Source organism: Mesitornis unicolor, unplaced genomic scaffold, assembly GCF_000695765.1.
Source record: "Mesitornis unicolor isolate BGI_N332 unplaced genomic scaffold, ASM69576v1 scaffold35016, whole genome shotgun sequence".
Classification (NCBI taxonomy): domain Eukaryota; kingdom Metazoa; phylum Chordata; class Aves; order Mesitornithiformes; family Mesitornithidae; genus Mesitornis; species Mesitornis unicolor.
The window spans coordinates 8,505-20,868 of record NW_010190922.1 but is presented as its reverse complement, the minus strand read 5'-3'; the positions used below and the strand labels follow the sequence as shown (position 1 = coordinate 20,868).

The following is a 12,364-nucleotide window of genomic DNA, read 5'->3' as shown; positions in this document are numbered from 1 at the left end:
GTTCGTGGATTTGTTAAATTGCTGCATCAGAGTTTAGTGAGGCAGTAGTTTTAAGTCCACTAGATTCCTTGGTTTCTGGCATTCAATAAGCCTTTAGTGGCAAGTAAGAATTCAAAATGCTTAATGGAAACAACCCTCAAAATTGAAAGGATCTGAAAACTGTTGAAGTGTGGCAGCTCGTAAAACTTCTATAGTGAGTTTGAGGTATGGGTGGGTAGTCTAACAAGTGGGCACATGTTGTAACACCTGATGCTAAAAGGGCAGCATTCTTAAAAGGAATACAGAGTTTTTCAAATAGTGTAATTTCTGGCATTTCGGAAGCTTTTCCAGTAACAGTTCTTAGAGATATTTTTGTGACTGTGGCCTGTTTCTGTAAAAGCAAGTAGAAAAATTGCTGGTGGTTGTAGCAGAACAGAAGTGTGATCCCAGGAGCTGGCCCTGATCCACACTTAGGCATATGTTTTCATCCAGGTTAAATAATCATGGCCTTGTTTCTGTAGCAACTGATAATTTTAACTGCTCTCCGATGGCATGAGCCTGCACTGTGTACCTGTATGTAAGTCTTTGTAACTTCCTTGCAGAGTGAGCCTATCAGAGTCCTGGTGACTGGAGCTGCTGGGCAGATTGCTTACTCGCTGCTCTACAGTATTGCCAAGGGAGATGTCTTCGGCAAAGAACAGGTAACTCTTACAGTGAATTGTCACTTGTCTCTGCTGCACAGGAAAGAATAAGCTAATGTCAGAACTGCAGTCCATGAGACTTGTTTTCCTGTAGACACTCAGAATGGTTTACCAATATGCAAGTAATTTATTTTTAAGTGGAGAAAATGGAGTCCTGCTCTGTTAACAAGCTTTCAGTTGTGGGTCATGCTGAAGTTTTTCGGCTTTCTGTAAATGGATTTTAAGTCTTGCATAGGATAGTGGTTTCTGGCTATCTTGTGCTAGCTAACAAGACATTCATTTTCAACACAGATTATGGGCAACTTGCACTAAACCAATTCTTTCTTTACAGCCTCTTGTTCTTGTGCTGCTGGATATCACCCCCATGATGACTGTATTGGAAGGTGTAGTGATGGAGCTGCAGGACTGTGCTCTACCGCTGTTGAGAGGTGGCCAAAAGAATTTTTTCTTATACCTAAAAGATGTTCTAGTATAACTGTTGCATTTATGAGTTCCTCCATCTGGAAGCTGAAGTTAAGCAGAAGATATTAGACAATCCTTTCTTGGTTTTATATTTTGTGGAAGATAATTTAATTTAATTTAGGCTGTAAACTAGGAAGAATGTAATCAAATGAGTTTTGTGTAAAGAATTGATTACGCAGATACCTGAGTTTTGGTTTATATAATATAATCCTGAGTTGTCAGATACTTGTACATTTATGCATTGTATTCTGGCCTAGTGGTAAAATAACAATGATAACAATTTAGATATACTTACATGCCTTTACCAAAAAGAAAATTTCTAGTCTTTAGAAGTATCTTCTGCATAAAGACACAAATTGAAAAATTGCTCATCAAGTCACATAAGCTATTACTTCTGATAAATCTAAACGAGCAGAAGGGAGCCAGTAGATGCTACTATAATTATCACAGTATTTAAAAATCGTAGCTGCCAGCTCTTGAACTTGTACAAATCAAACCTTCTTCAGTTTGAATTTTTAAAGGGAGAGGAAAACTTCATTTGTGTTTGATACTTGAGTTTTTTTGTGAAAGTGAACAACAGCATATATGCATACATGTGTATAATATGCATGTATACATATGTATATGTATTTAGAGAGAGACACATGAAGGGTATCTTTTGACATAGATTTCTCTTGCGTCTTCAGAGTTTATATCTAAAGCTGTAGATAATTATTTGTGTAGAAATACTTGCCAGTAAACAGTACCCACTCTGTGCAGTTAGAACCAAATGACTATACTTGTATTTCTGGAAAGGGAAAGTGGTGGCGGTGTCAGATCAGTTTATGTACTATTTATGAAGCAAAGAATATTCTCATTAACATTTTGCCATGAGTATTTATCTTGCTTAGTTGTTTTCTTCCCCATTTCCTTTTTTCAGAGGTCATTCCAACAGACAAGGAGGAAGTTGCATTCAAAGACCTTGACATAGCAATTCTGGTGGGCTCCATGCCAAGGAGAGAGGGCATGGAGAGGAAGGATTTACTCAAAGCAAATGTGAAAATTTTCAAGTCTCAGGGCGCAGCCTTGGACAAGTATGCCAAAAAGACTGTCAAGGTGAATATAGAAACTGAATTTAAAAATTTAACTCTTGTTATTTGGAGATCTAAATACACTGTAGAATGATATTGTGCAAGCAGGAGCCTATTTAGTGTGGGCATTCCTTTCCTTAAGCCCTGGAAAATGTACCACAGTGAAGGTTAGATGAGATAAAGTATGTTAAATAGGTAGATAATTTAGTCCTTAATTTGTTTGGTGAAAAAGATACGTCTTACATTGTATTACTGTATTCCACGCATACTCTGAACCGATTACTGACAATTCTTAAAAAAATCAAAACTATATAGAAAAATAAAAAGTCTTCTGCTCATTATCTGTCTTCTCTTGGAGAAGTAAATTATCTATATGCCTATTTCATATCCATCTGTGGCTTTAACATAAAGACCCTTAACTTCAATATCAATGTGGAATTACAGTTGCACAAAAAATTGGCTTTATTTAGGTTGTTTGTGTCTTGGTCTTTGGAACATTGGAAGCTTTTAATTGTTCTCTCTCAGATTCCTTCAGCACAGTTAATGGGATCATGTGGCTGCTCTCCTACTGCTCTTAATCTCAGACCCAGACTCCAACTGTGCTTTGTAACTGACTTTTTAATGGCTACTTCATCTGCTGATGAACTTCCTACTGCTTCTAAAAACTTGTTTGCCTCTTTATAGAGTTGGAAGAAAAACTATCAATATAACTGTTGCAGAGTAATGGAAAATTTACTGAACTCACTTTCAAAAGGGGAAACACAAGGGGAGGTTTGCAGATCAGCTTGTGTGATTGAGAGTATATAGAGCTTGACGTTAATCATTTCAGGCACATAAGTAGATGATGGATGAATAAAAATCAGTTTTCCATAGTAATAAATTGATCCAAGTTCAGGCAATATTTTACTTCTAACTGCCTATGAACATTGAGATAAGTAACTGTTGTGGCTTCCTTAATTATATAAAGCCGTGGCAGCCAGTCTAGGAAACTTTAAAAGGTGATGGTGAATTCACTGTGGGCTGACTAGCGTGTATGTATCGTGCTTTCCCTGTATCTCATAGCATGGCGTTTGAAGCCAGGCTGTGGGTCAGTGTGCAGATCTCCTTAGATGTGGTGTTCTCTTGTCATTTGAATATCAAATTATAAAAGAAGGTACTTAGCTAGAAAATATTTTTCCGTGCAGTTATAAAAGACTTGATGACTATGAACAATGTACATGTGGAAAGAAAAATCTTGTTTAAAACAACCAAGAGATTTAGAAAACTTAACTTTTTGATAGTTTCTTTGAAGGCAAAGCCGTGTATTTCACTTGAGGGAGCTGTCTTGCAGAAATAGTTTCTTCATCTTTCCACATTCCCTTTCCCCGTTTATGTTTTTAGGTTGTGGTAGTTGGGAATCCAGCAAATACTAACTGCCTGATTGCATCAAAGTCAGCCCCATCAATACCAAAGGAAAACTTCAGCTGCTTAACTCGTTTGGATCACAACAGAGCCAAATCTCAGGTAAAAAAGGCCTATTCAAAGTAGAATACTTTCTGTTGTCTCAGCTAAATACAAACAGAGCAATGCTTTCAAAGAAGCCTTGAAAGGGAGAAGTTAATACAATGGGCATCTTTACTTTCTGATCAGATTGCTCTGAAACTTGGTGTGACTGCTAATGATGTGAAGAATGTAATCATCTGGGGCAACCACTCCTCCACTCAATATCCAGATGTTAACCATGCAAAGGTGAATGTGAAAGGAAAAGAAGTTGGAGTTTATGAAGCTATAAAAGATGACAGCTGGCTGAAGGGAGACTTTATCCTGGTAAGATCTTGGGGCTTTTTAGAACGGTCATTCTGTGCATCTGCTTTATCCTAACTTTATATGAAGTTGTAAACTATGTAAAAGACTGAGTGAAGCACCTTTTCCTGTCCTACTAGAATAAGTAGTGGGATAGCTTGTCTCTATCACTTAATTGCTTTTGAAAAATTTAAGGCTTTATGAAACTTATGTAAATACTGTTAGAAAAAGCCACTTGGAGTGTTCACATGGTTCAACAAAAATAATTTTGATCATAACTTAGGTGCAACTCATCTGGCACACAGGCATTATTGGCAGTTCACTATGGTGACTTTTTTTGGGCCGCTTTGTAGATGAAGTAGGATAATCTTCTGAGCCAAAAAAAGCCAAGCAGCCTTCCCCCTGACATGCATTTGTGTGCATGCACCCACGTGCTTTCCAAATCTAAATCTGTGGCCTCATCATCATCATTTCTGAAAAGTAATCTGAGAAATCTAGAAAACACCTGTAAATGCTTTAATGTAGGGTAGTAATAAATAATAATGTAGGGTAGTAAAACAAAATAATGGTATTAATTGATCAAGAGCGCAAGCTATGTAAAAGCAATATAAAGTGAAATAAGGGCTACTAAAGCCCTTGATGAATGTGACTCCAAATAGCTGTTCATTTTTTGGTATTGCACTGTTACTGTCATGCTGACAGTCAGGTACTATGTCTTAGCCAAGACACCTTTTTGTTTTGGACTGAGGATATGTTTTGTCATATGAGCATGCCCTGTCCTATCTTGGTTTTGGATATAGCTTATTCCAGTTTATGCTTGTTGCTATAGAATTGATGATTGTATGCTGGCAACCAAAGTTCATGAGCCAGAGTGTAAGCAGAAACCTGTCCTTGGCCTTGATCCTATCTTATGTGGCCAAGGGAGGATACTGTTTTGACTTTCTAGGTACATGGCAATGTTGGTCTATGCTAGAGTGTTTTGCCTAAAATAAAGAGATTCCACAGTTCTTGCTTTTCTAGAGTGCATTCTGGTTGGCATAGAACCTTACCAAAACTTTATCAAAGAAAAAAAAATAAATCTAAGGTTTAAGAAGCTATTGTAATTCTAAGAAGGGCTATTCTTAAGTACAAAATTTCTAAATATAAACTTGAGTATAGAGAGGTAGGTTCAACTGTCTTCAGGAATTAAATTAATTCTATGGATGAAGTACTGTAGGTTTGAGACCAAAAAATAGTTCACATTGGTATTCAGCTAAAACCCTTAATTACCAGTGTTGCTCTGAGACATTGGTTGCTACTGACATACATGAAGTCACTTGGCAGTAAAAAGTTGAAACATCTGGTTGGTATGAGAGAAGTTAATGGGCTGCTAGCAGTAAAGCTGGTGCTAAGAAATGAGCCAGCCGCTGAAATATTCCCTTATGTTCTTGTCTTGGAAAACTCTTCTAGATTTTATTTCTGGATTGTATGCCATGTTTATGTAGTGATAGACCTGTTCCTTGACTGATGAAATTAAACAATGCTTGTAAGGCATTTACTAACAGTGTTTAGACCAAGTCATGATTTTGATGCTTTACAATTAAGGGTTTTTTCATAATTGCAGACTGTTCAGCAACGTGGAGCAGCCGTTATTAAGGCTAGGAAGCTGTCGAGTGCGATGTCAGCTGCCAAAGCTATCTGTGATCATGTGAGGGACATCTGGTTTGGCACTCCAGCGGTAAGATGTTACGCTTGAGCCAGTGCTTGTTTGCCTAATGCTTTGATTACATGATGGTGTCTTTGACCTCAAGTGTGTATGTGTGGTGAGAGGGGAAGAATCTGTCTTTTTCAGACATGTGTATCATAGGAGATGCAGTATATTGGAAATTAAAATTTTTCTTGCTTCTAGCAGTGAAAAACGGTATTTATCTCTTACTTTTCTCGTTTCAGGGGGAATTTGTTTCCATGGGAGTGATTTCTGATGGCAATTCTTACAGTGTTCCTGAAGACTTGCTGTATTCATTCCCTGTTGTGATCAAGGTAACTAGACTGTATTTAAATCCAAGTATCTTCTGCAAGATCCAGCTAAACTGTCATGAGCTTGTTAGCAGCAGCGCTTTTAGTATGGGACTGCAGTTGCAGGGACGTGGAAGTTCTAGCAGTCTTTCACAGGACTATTACTGACCGTTTTGTAGTAGTTGTCAAATAAGCACTGATAGAAAAGTAGAATCTTACATGACTAGCTGGTGCTGGTTGTATTCATTATCTGAAAACAAAATTAACTTCTGACTGATGTGTGCTTTAAGGCCATAAACTTCGTTTCTTATGCTGTAAAGTTTCGCTCATGCAGACTGAATGAACCATGTTCTCATATGGAGGGGCTTTTTGTTTGTTTCTAAACAGGATAAGACCTGGAAGTTTGTTGAGGGTCTTCCTATTAATGATTTTTCTCGTGAGAAGATGGATCTGACTGCGAAGGAGTTAACTGAAGAGAAGGAGACTGCTGTGGAGTTCCTCTCCAGTGCATGACTAGATGATGAGGAAATACAAAATGATTCAAGAGTGGAAGAATCCAAAAGTCGTCTATAAGTCTGCTACCAAACACTTATTACCGTATTAAAGTCAACTGTCTGTAGCAATTGTGCATTTTAAAGTTCACATGCTTACTGGTACTGTTGTGCCTATTGAGTTATTAGCAAAAAGTTATTAAAGAAGTCTATCTAGTTTGTTGACCAAACTTTGTGCAATACTAGTTGCTCTCTGTGTATGATACAGAATAATTGTTTGCCTCGGCCTTGGCTACTAACGCACAATCTTGAGTTTTGGTTAGAATTTGGCACTATTGGAACATGGTTCCCTGCTTACTGCAGGGGGGTTGGGCTAGATGATCTTTATAGGTCTCTTCACGCCCAGTACATTCTATGATTCTATGTCCTAGTCAGTGATCACCTCAACATCCTATAGCTCAACTGAATGAAATTAGAATGCCAATAGTTCTCCTTGAGCCAGTAGTTCAGTGACTCAAGGCTATCACTGGACAGCCTCCAAATGTGTACTGTTCACTCTGGTTATGCTTATAATATTTGTCAATAGAAATATTAAAATATGCTTAAACACATAATGGCTAAGAGTAGTCTGTTGCACTTCATTTGCATGCTTTATTATGTAACTAGCAGATTTCAATAGTACAACGTAAACCAAAACCAAAACTCTGAAGCCCAATTTTAAGAAACTGAGGGAAACTAGTTTTAAGAAGCTTTATTGATGACTAGCACTTCCATTTGTCTTTTCTAGGTAAAAGCTTTATGTCAACATCAGTCACAAAAGCCGAAAGGCAGATTTGTATTCCAGCACAACAGTTCAAAAGCAGTGTTGGTACTGTAGCTCAGTACTATTATGATTGTAGCTTCAAAGCCTTTTGTCCCGGGAGACAAGGACTCACTTGTTTAAGACCAGCTGAGGTTAATACACTTACTTGAGAATTTTCCTAGTTCAGCCTACCAACGTTTTAACTTCAGGAAGCTATATCAAATATATTGTGCTGTAATTATTCCTTTGCAAACACACAGGTGAATGTTGCTGTAACTCTTCTCCTACGCCTGCTCTGTCTTTTCCTACTGTAGTAACCCACCTTACATAGACATAAGGGATTTAGGCTAGGTTTGTTGTTCTGGGAATTTCTTAGATGTGCTCCCTGTTCTGTTTGTTTTCTAAGGACCTTCCTGCTCTATTTGCAGAGTGCAAACTCTCACAATAATGGGATTTTTCTTATACACAATATCAGTGCTAAATTGTTGGTACTGTTCCCATGTAAGTGTTTCTGCCTTGTACTAAAGTAACCTTACTGTACCTTTTTTACAGTCTCAGAACCTTACTGTAGCTTTTAAAAACAGTGACAGTAATGTGGCAAAGACTTACTATACATAAATAGTTGAAAGGAAAAACAAGCATTTCAGAAAAAGGGGATGTCTGCTGCAGCACAGGCCAACTGAAGACAGGGCACAGTGAGTGAATGCCTTGAATGTTTATGGAGCAGCTGTTGCAAGAACTTATGCATTGTTGCAATCTTAGGAATAGACAAGAAGTATATACACCATATTTTTTCACTGTTTCCTCATTCCTTTAAACCCTTTGCAGTTTAGTTGTGGAGAAATGCTGAAGAGATTTCATCTGTCTTTTCAGGACAGTTTAAGAACTTCAGAGCAGAAATGAGGGAGCTAAGGAAAGCTGCCAGTGTGATGACTGCCTTCTGGTGTTTCATACATAGTAAAATCTCTTTTCATCCTGAACCCGAGGACCAAAGGAATTAATTCCAATAGTTACCATGCTACAGCTTATTTTAAGATAACATGTTTTACAGTGAATGTTACAGGAGATAGCTACAGTGCACACTTACTCAGCTTAAAAAGGCTACAGGCTGACTAAAGGATTGAATACACATCTGTGCCTGGAAACCATGAGATATGATAATCCTGCTAGTGTGCAGTATGTTTTGTGTCATACCTACAGAAACATCACAATGTAGGGAAGACGATTTAAAAAAAAATCTGAAAGATCTGGCTCTTCAGGGTTTTTTGATGTTTGTTTTAAAGCAGCCTTCTCCAGAAGACAGCTCACCTCTTGAAAAGTGATGCTTGCAACACTTGGTATATCAGAACAAGTGCATAAATAACCTCAGTATTTGGTAGACTCTCTTATGATGTATTTACCTCCTCAAGTTAACACTTGAGTCTACATTTGACTCCTCTCATGTTAAATGTTTTAGAATCAGTTCTACAGGAAATATCTGCCTCATTGACCACACACTTAACTACTCTCCCACTACTTACAAACTCTCAAACTAGCAAGTGGTGTATATTCTTTGTATTCATGTTTCTGAACTGTGTTGTTCTCTGTTCTACTTTCTCCAGTTTTTCTGTTTCTGGGAGATTCCCTCCTGCTGTGGTGAGCATCTTTTACTGTGGCTTGTGTTACTTTGTAGAGTTTGCACTGTTTTTGCAGGGTGCTTTGCTCTTCTCCTAGTAGGTAGCATATGAAAACAGAGAGCAAAAAGAGTAGCCATCCACTTTTTTTTCTGCCTTTCAGACTTAGTTTCCTAGTACAAGAGGACACTTGCACACTGCTACTCCAAACTTATGGTATCAAGTACGTTGCTTTTCATTGAAATGTCTCTATTCTGTGATTTTTTTTTTTTTGGAGTGTTCATGGGCTGGAGGGAATTATTTATTAGATGAGGCAGAGAGAGCTGGATTTCTTAATCCTGGAGAAGGAAATGCTTGGAGGAGGTCTTATCAATGACTACCTTTATGGTAGGGTGCAGAGAAATCAGAGCCAGGCCCAGTGGTACATAGTGGAAGGTCAAGAGGCAATGAACACAAGTTTGAACAACAGAAACTGATTTATTAAGTCTGAGTGTGATCAAGTACTGAAGTAACCAGAGAGGTTACAGAAGCTCCATCCTTGGACCTGGCCCTGAGCAACCAGATATACATTAGTCCTGTGTTGAGCAGGCATTTGCACTGAACAACTTCTGACCTTTGTGATTGAAAGACACCAAATATATTCACACCAATCCTGGGGGAAATTAAGATTTGAATTGTCAGATCCACTTCTGGAAGGTTTCTAGATAGAGCAGCTGAGAACATTAGGGCTCCTGGCTGAGTCTGTGTTGACAGAAACGCTCCCAGAGAAGACTGGAAGCTGTTCAGTGTGACTGGCATGCTTTGTCACAGAGTGCCTGGAAAACACAGATCCCAAATCCTTCCTTCATGCTAGTGAAAGCTGTACAAGGCAGGCTGATAAGCTGATCTCTGTGCTTTCTTGACAGCTTTCCATTCCTAGTGAGAATTCTTATGAGGGAGAGAAGTAATGAAGCTTTTCCCTAAATGAACAAAAAATTTATTTCAAGTTTGTCTCACATTGTTGTCACTGCAGCTATTCTTGCAATTTTTTACTGTAACTACAGGTGAAGTTGGAAGCTAGCTCATACAAATGCACCTAAATGAACATTATGCTGATGCTCACCGCAAATATTTGCACTCTGGGCATATCTGTAAGGTGGCATGTCATATCGAATCAATAGGATTTGAATCTCGCTTTGCCCAAGGGAAGAATTTCTCTGGCACATAAAACAGATGCATTGTGCTTTCAAAGCACCAGATTTATAAAACAGAGGTAAGTTGTCCCGGAAGAGTTAATTTGCATAATGTCTTTTTTTCTTCTCCCTCCCCTCTCCATTTCCTGTAGTCTGGGGACTTTTTTTACATTTATAGATACATTTTACATTCTAAATTGTAAATCCTAGAGGATAACTACATCTCAGCTGAAATTAAAGAATTTACGTAAATATAACTACTTGCAACTGAAAATGCTGGTATTTTGTGTTCAAATACAAAGTGTTTTTTTATAAAAACATTCCAACACTAAGTGACAGCTTTGCAGAGGAGCATGACATGCTATTGTATCAGAACAGAGACTGAGCAGTCAGCTGCTTAAAAAATTTAACTGCAGGTAGATAATTTTAGATAGAGATACAGTCTTCAACTTAGCCAGAAATAAGCCCATTGATTTGGTTTTACAGAATCTTTTATCATGCATATAAATTTACTACTAAAAGTTCAATTGCACAGATGCTTTTTCTGAATCTGCTAACCACAATCATCAAGTGGTTTGTAGCTAAATGACAAAGTGTTTGCACAGAGACCTTTGCCTGCTTTCTCTCAGAAAACATATTCATCATACACCCGGCAGTGATTTGTTGCTTAAATGCATTAAAAGCTCAACTCAAGCCAATTCATATGTGAGGCTCTGAGCATTTGTTGACTCCTGATGAAATAAACTGCATGAACAAGTCTGTGGCCACTCAGGACTTCTCATTTGTGTTGCCTTCACACCATAATGACTTTGTTTCTCTGCAAACAAAAAGGCCTAAATTGAGGCTCTCCTGCTTCTGTGGTACCTGCTCCCTCTCTTTACCTTCTGTATTGCAGCTGAAGAACAAAGTTGGGACAGCAGCTCGGCAGAGGGAAGAGGTGGCTGTTGCATTTATACACACATTGTGTGCATCCATATGCACGCGTGCACATGCTCCCCTGAGCAGACCATGATGAAAAACCTGTCTGGAGTTCAAAGGAGCCACTTGGCTGTCTTTGCAAGCCTAGACCTTCATGGCTGCCATTGCACATACCTACCATGCAAGATTTTATAGTAGCAAGCAACAAATAATACTTGTGATGAAGATGAGCTTGCAGTTGTTATCAGCAGGACTGGAGTCAGGACATAGCTGAGCACATAATTCCAGCCCAGCACCTCAGGTCAGCTTGACCAAGCTGCTAACCAGTGGCTGAGTGGTGCATCCTTTAGCATTGGGGTGTTCAGCAGCAGCAGTGCACACATGCTCGTGCAAAGACAAAACACTAAAGCTAACTCAAAGGCTGAGAAAACATAAATTTCAGTTTGCTAAACTTTGGACTCTATTTTTAAGGACAATTCAGTATTTGTAAAGCTACAGAGTTGTACTCACCAGAGATCCAGCATAGCTCTCCATTGTGAAGTTTTCAGTGATTATGTTTAAATACTCAGGTTTGCTGTCTTGTTCACAAATGTTTCTCAACAAACACAGGCAGCTTGAGTCATTTTAGAATGAAACCAACAATACACCTCAGCTGATGTGATCCTAGTAAAAAAATAAAATTATATGGTTATTTCATAAGCCAGAAATCCTTTCAAAACTTGAGAAGGAAGACCTAGGAAGCCACTAATAAACAGCATGGAAGTTATTTCAGGAGCAATTTGAACCCCTGCTGAAAGTCATAGAATCATAGAATGCCATGTTGGAAGGGACCACAAGGATCATCCAGTCCAACCTCTCCAGCTAAAAGTATAGTTTAAATGAGATGAGTCAGCACCCTGCCAAGCTGACTCTTAAAACTGACCAGTGTAGGCAAATTTACCACTTCCTCTGGGAGCAAAGTCCACTGACAGAGTCTTAATAGTCTGTCTGAAAACTGGTTTTATAAGAAACCAAATACAGCAACAAAGTAGATGGTTTTTAGGAAAAACAGCAAGCTGCAAGTAAATACTGCCTGGTGTGGCAATCCCAACAAGGTCTCTCCTGCAGATGGGGGTGTTCCTCTTGGTTGGGAAGGTGAAAATAGGAAGCTCTGCCCATACCTTTGCACTTACACACTCCTAGGAGGGGAAAAAAAGACAAAATTTGGGCTTTCTGATTGAAGGAAAGAGTAATCCGTGTTTTTAGCTAAATCTCTTCTGCATGCTGAGCTGACAACAGATGTGCTTTTTATACGTGAGGATGCCTGACTGAGGAAAGCACAGTGTGAGCTGCTCATGCCAGCAGGCTTGAATGCAAGCCTCAGAGGTAGGCTTGCTGTT

The 12,364-nt window shown here is 38.7% G+C and overlaps 1 protein-coding gene across 1 annotated transcript; it reads left to right on the top strand.

Annotated features, from left to right (window-relative positions):
• Positions 1-581: 581 nt before the first annotated feature.
• Positions 582-6,822, top strand: MDH1 (malate dehydrogenase 1, NAD (soluble); the record flags this gene model as incomplete). The annotated part of the gene is made up of 8 exons (XM_010186575.1): positions 582-680; positions 1,012-1,108; positions 2,062-2,237; positions 3,593-3,715; positions 3,842-4,018; positions 5,598-5,711; positions 5,924-6,013; positions 6,377-6,822. Coding segments are annotated over 8 exons (1,002 nt in total), but the record flags the coding sequence as incomplete, so codon positions are not given.
• Between the last annotated feature and the right edge of the window lie 5,542 nt (positions 6,823-12,364).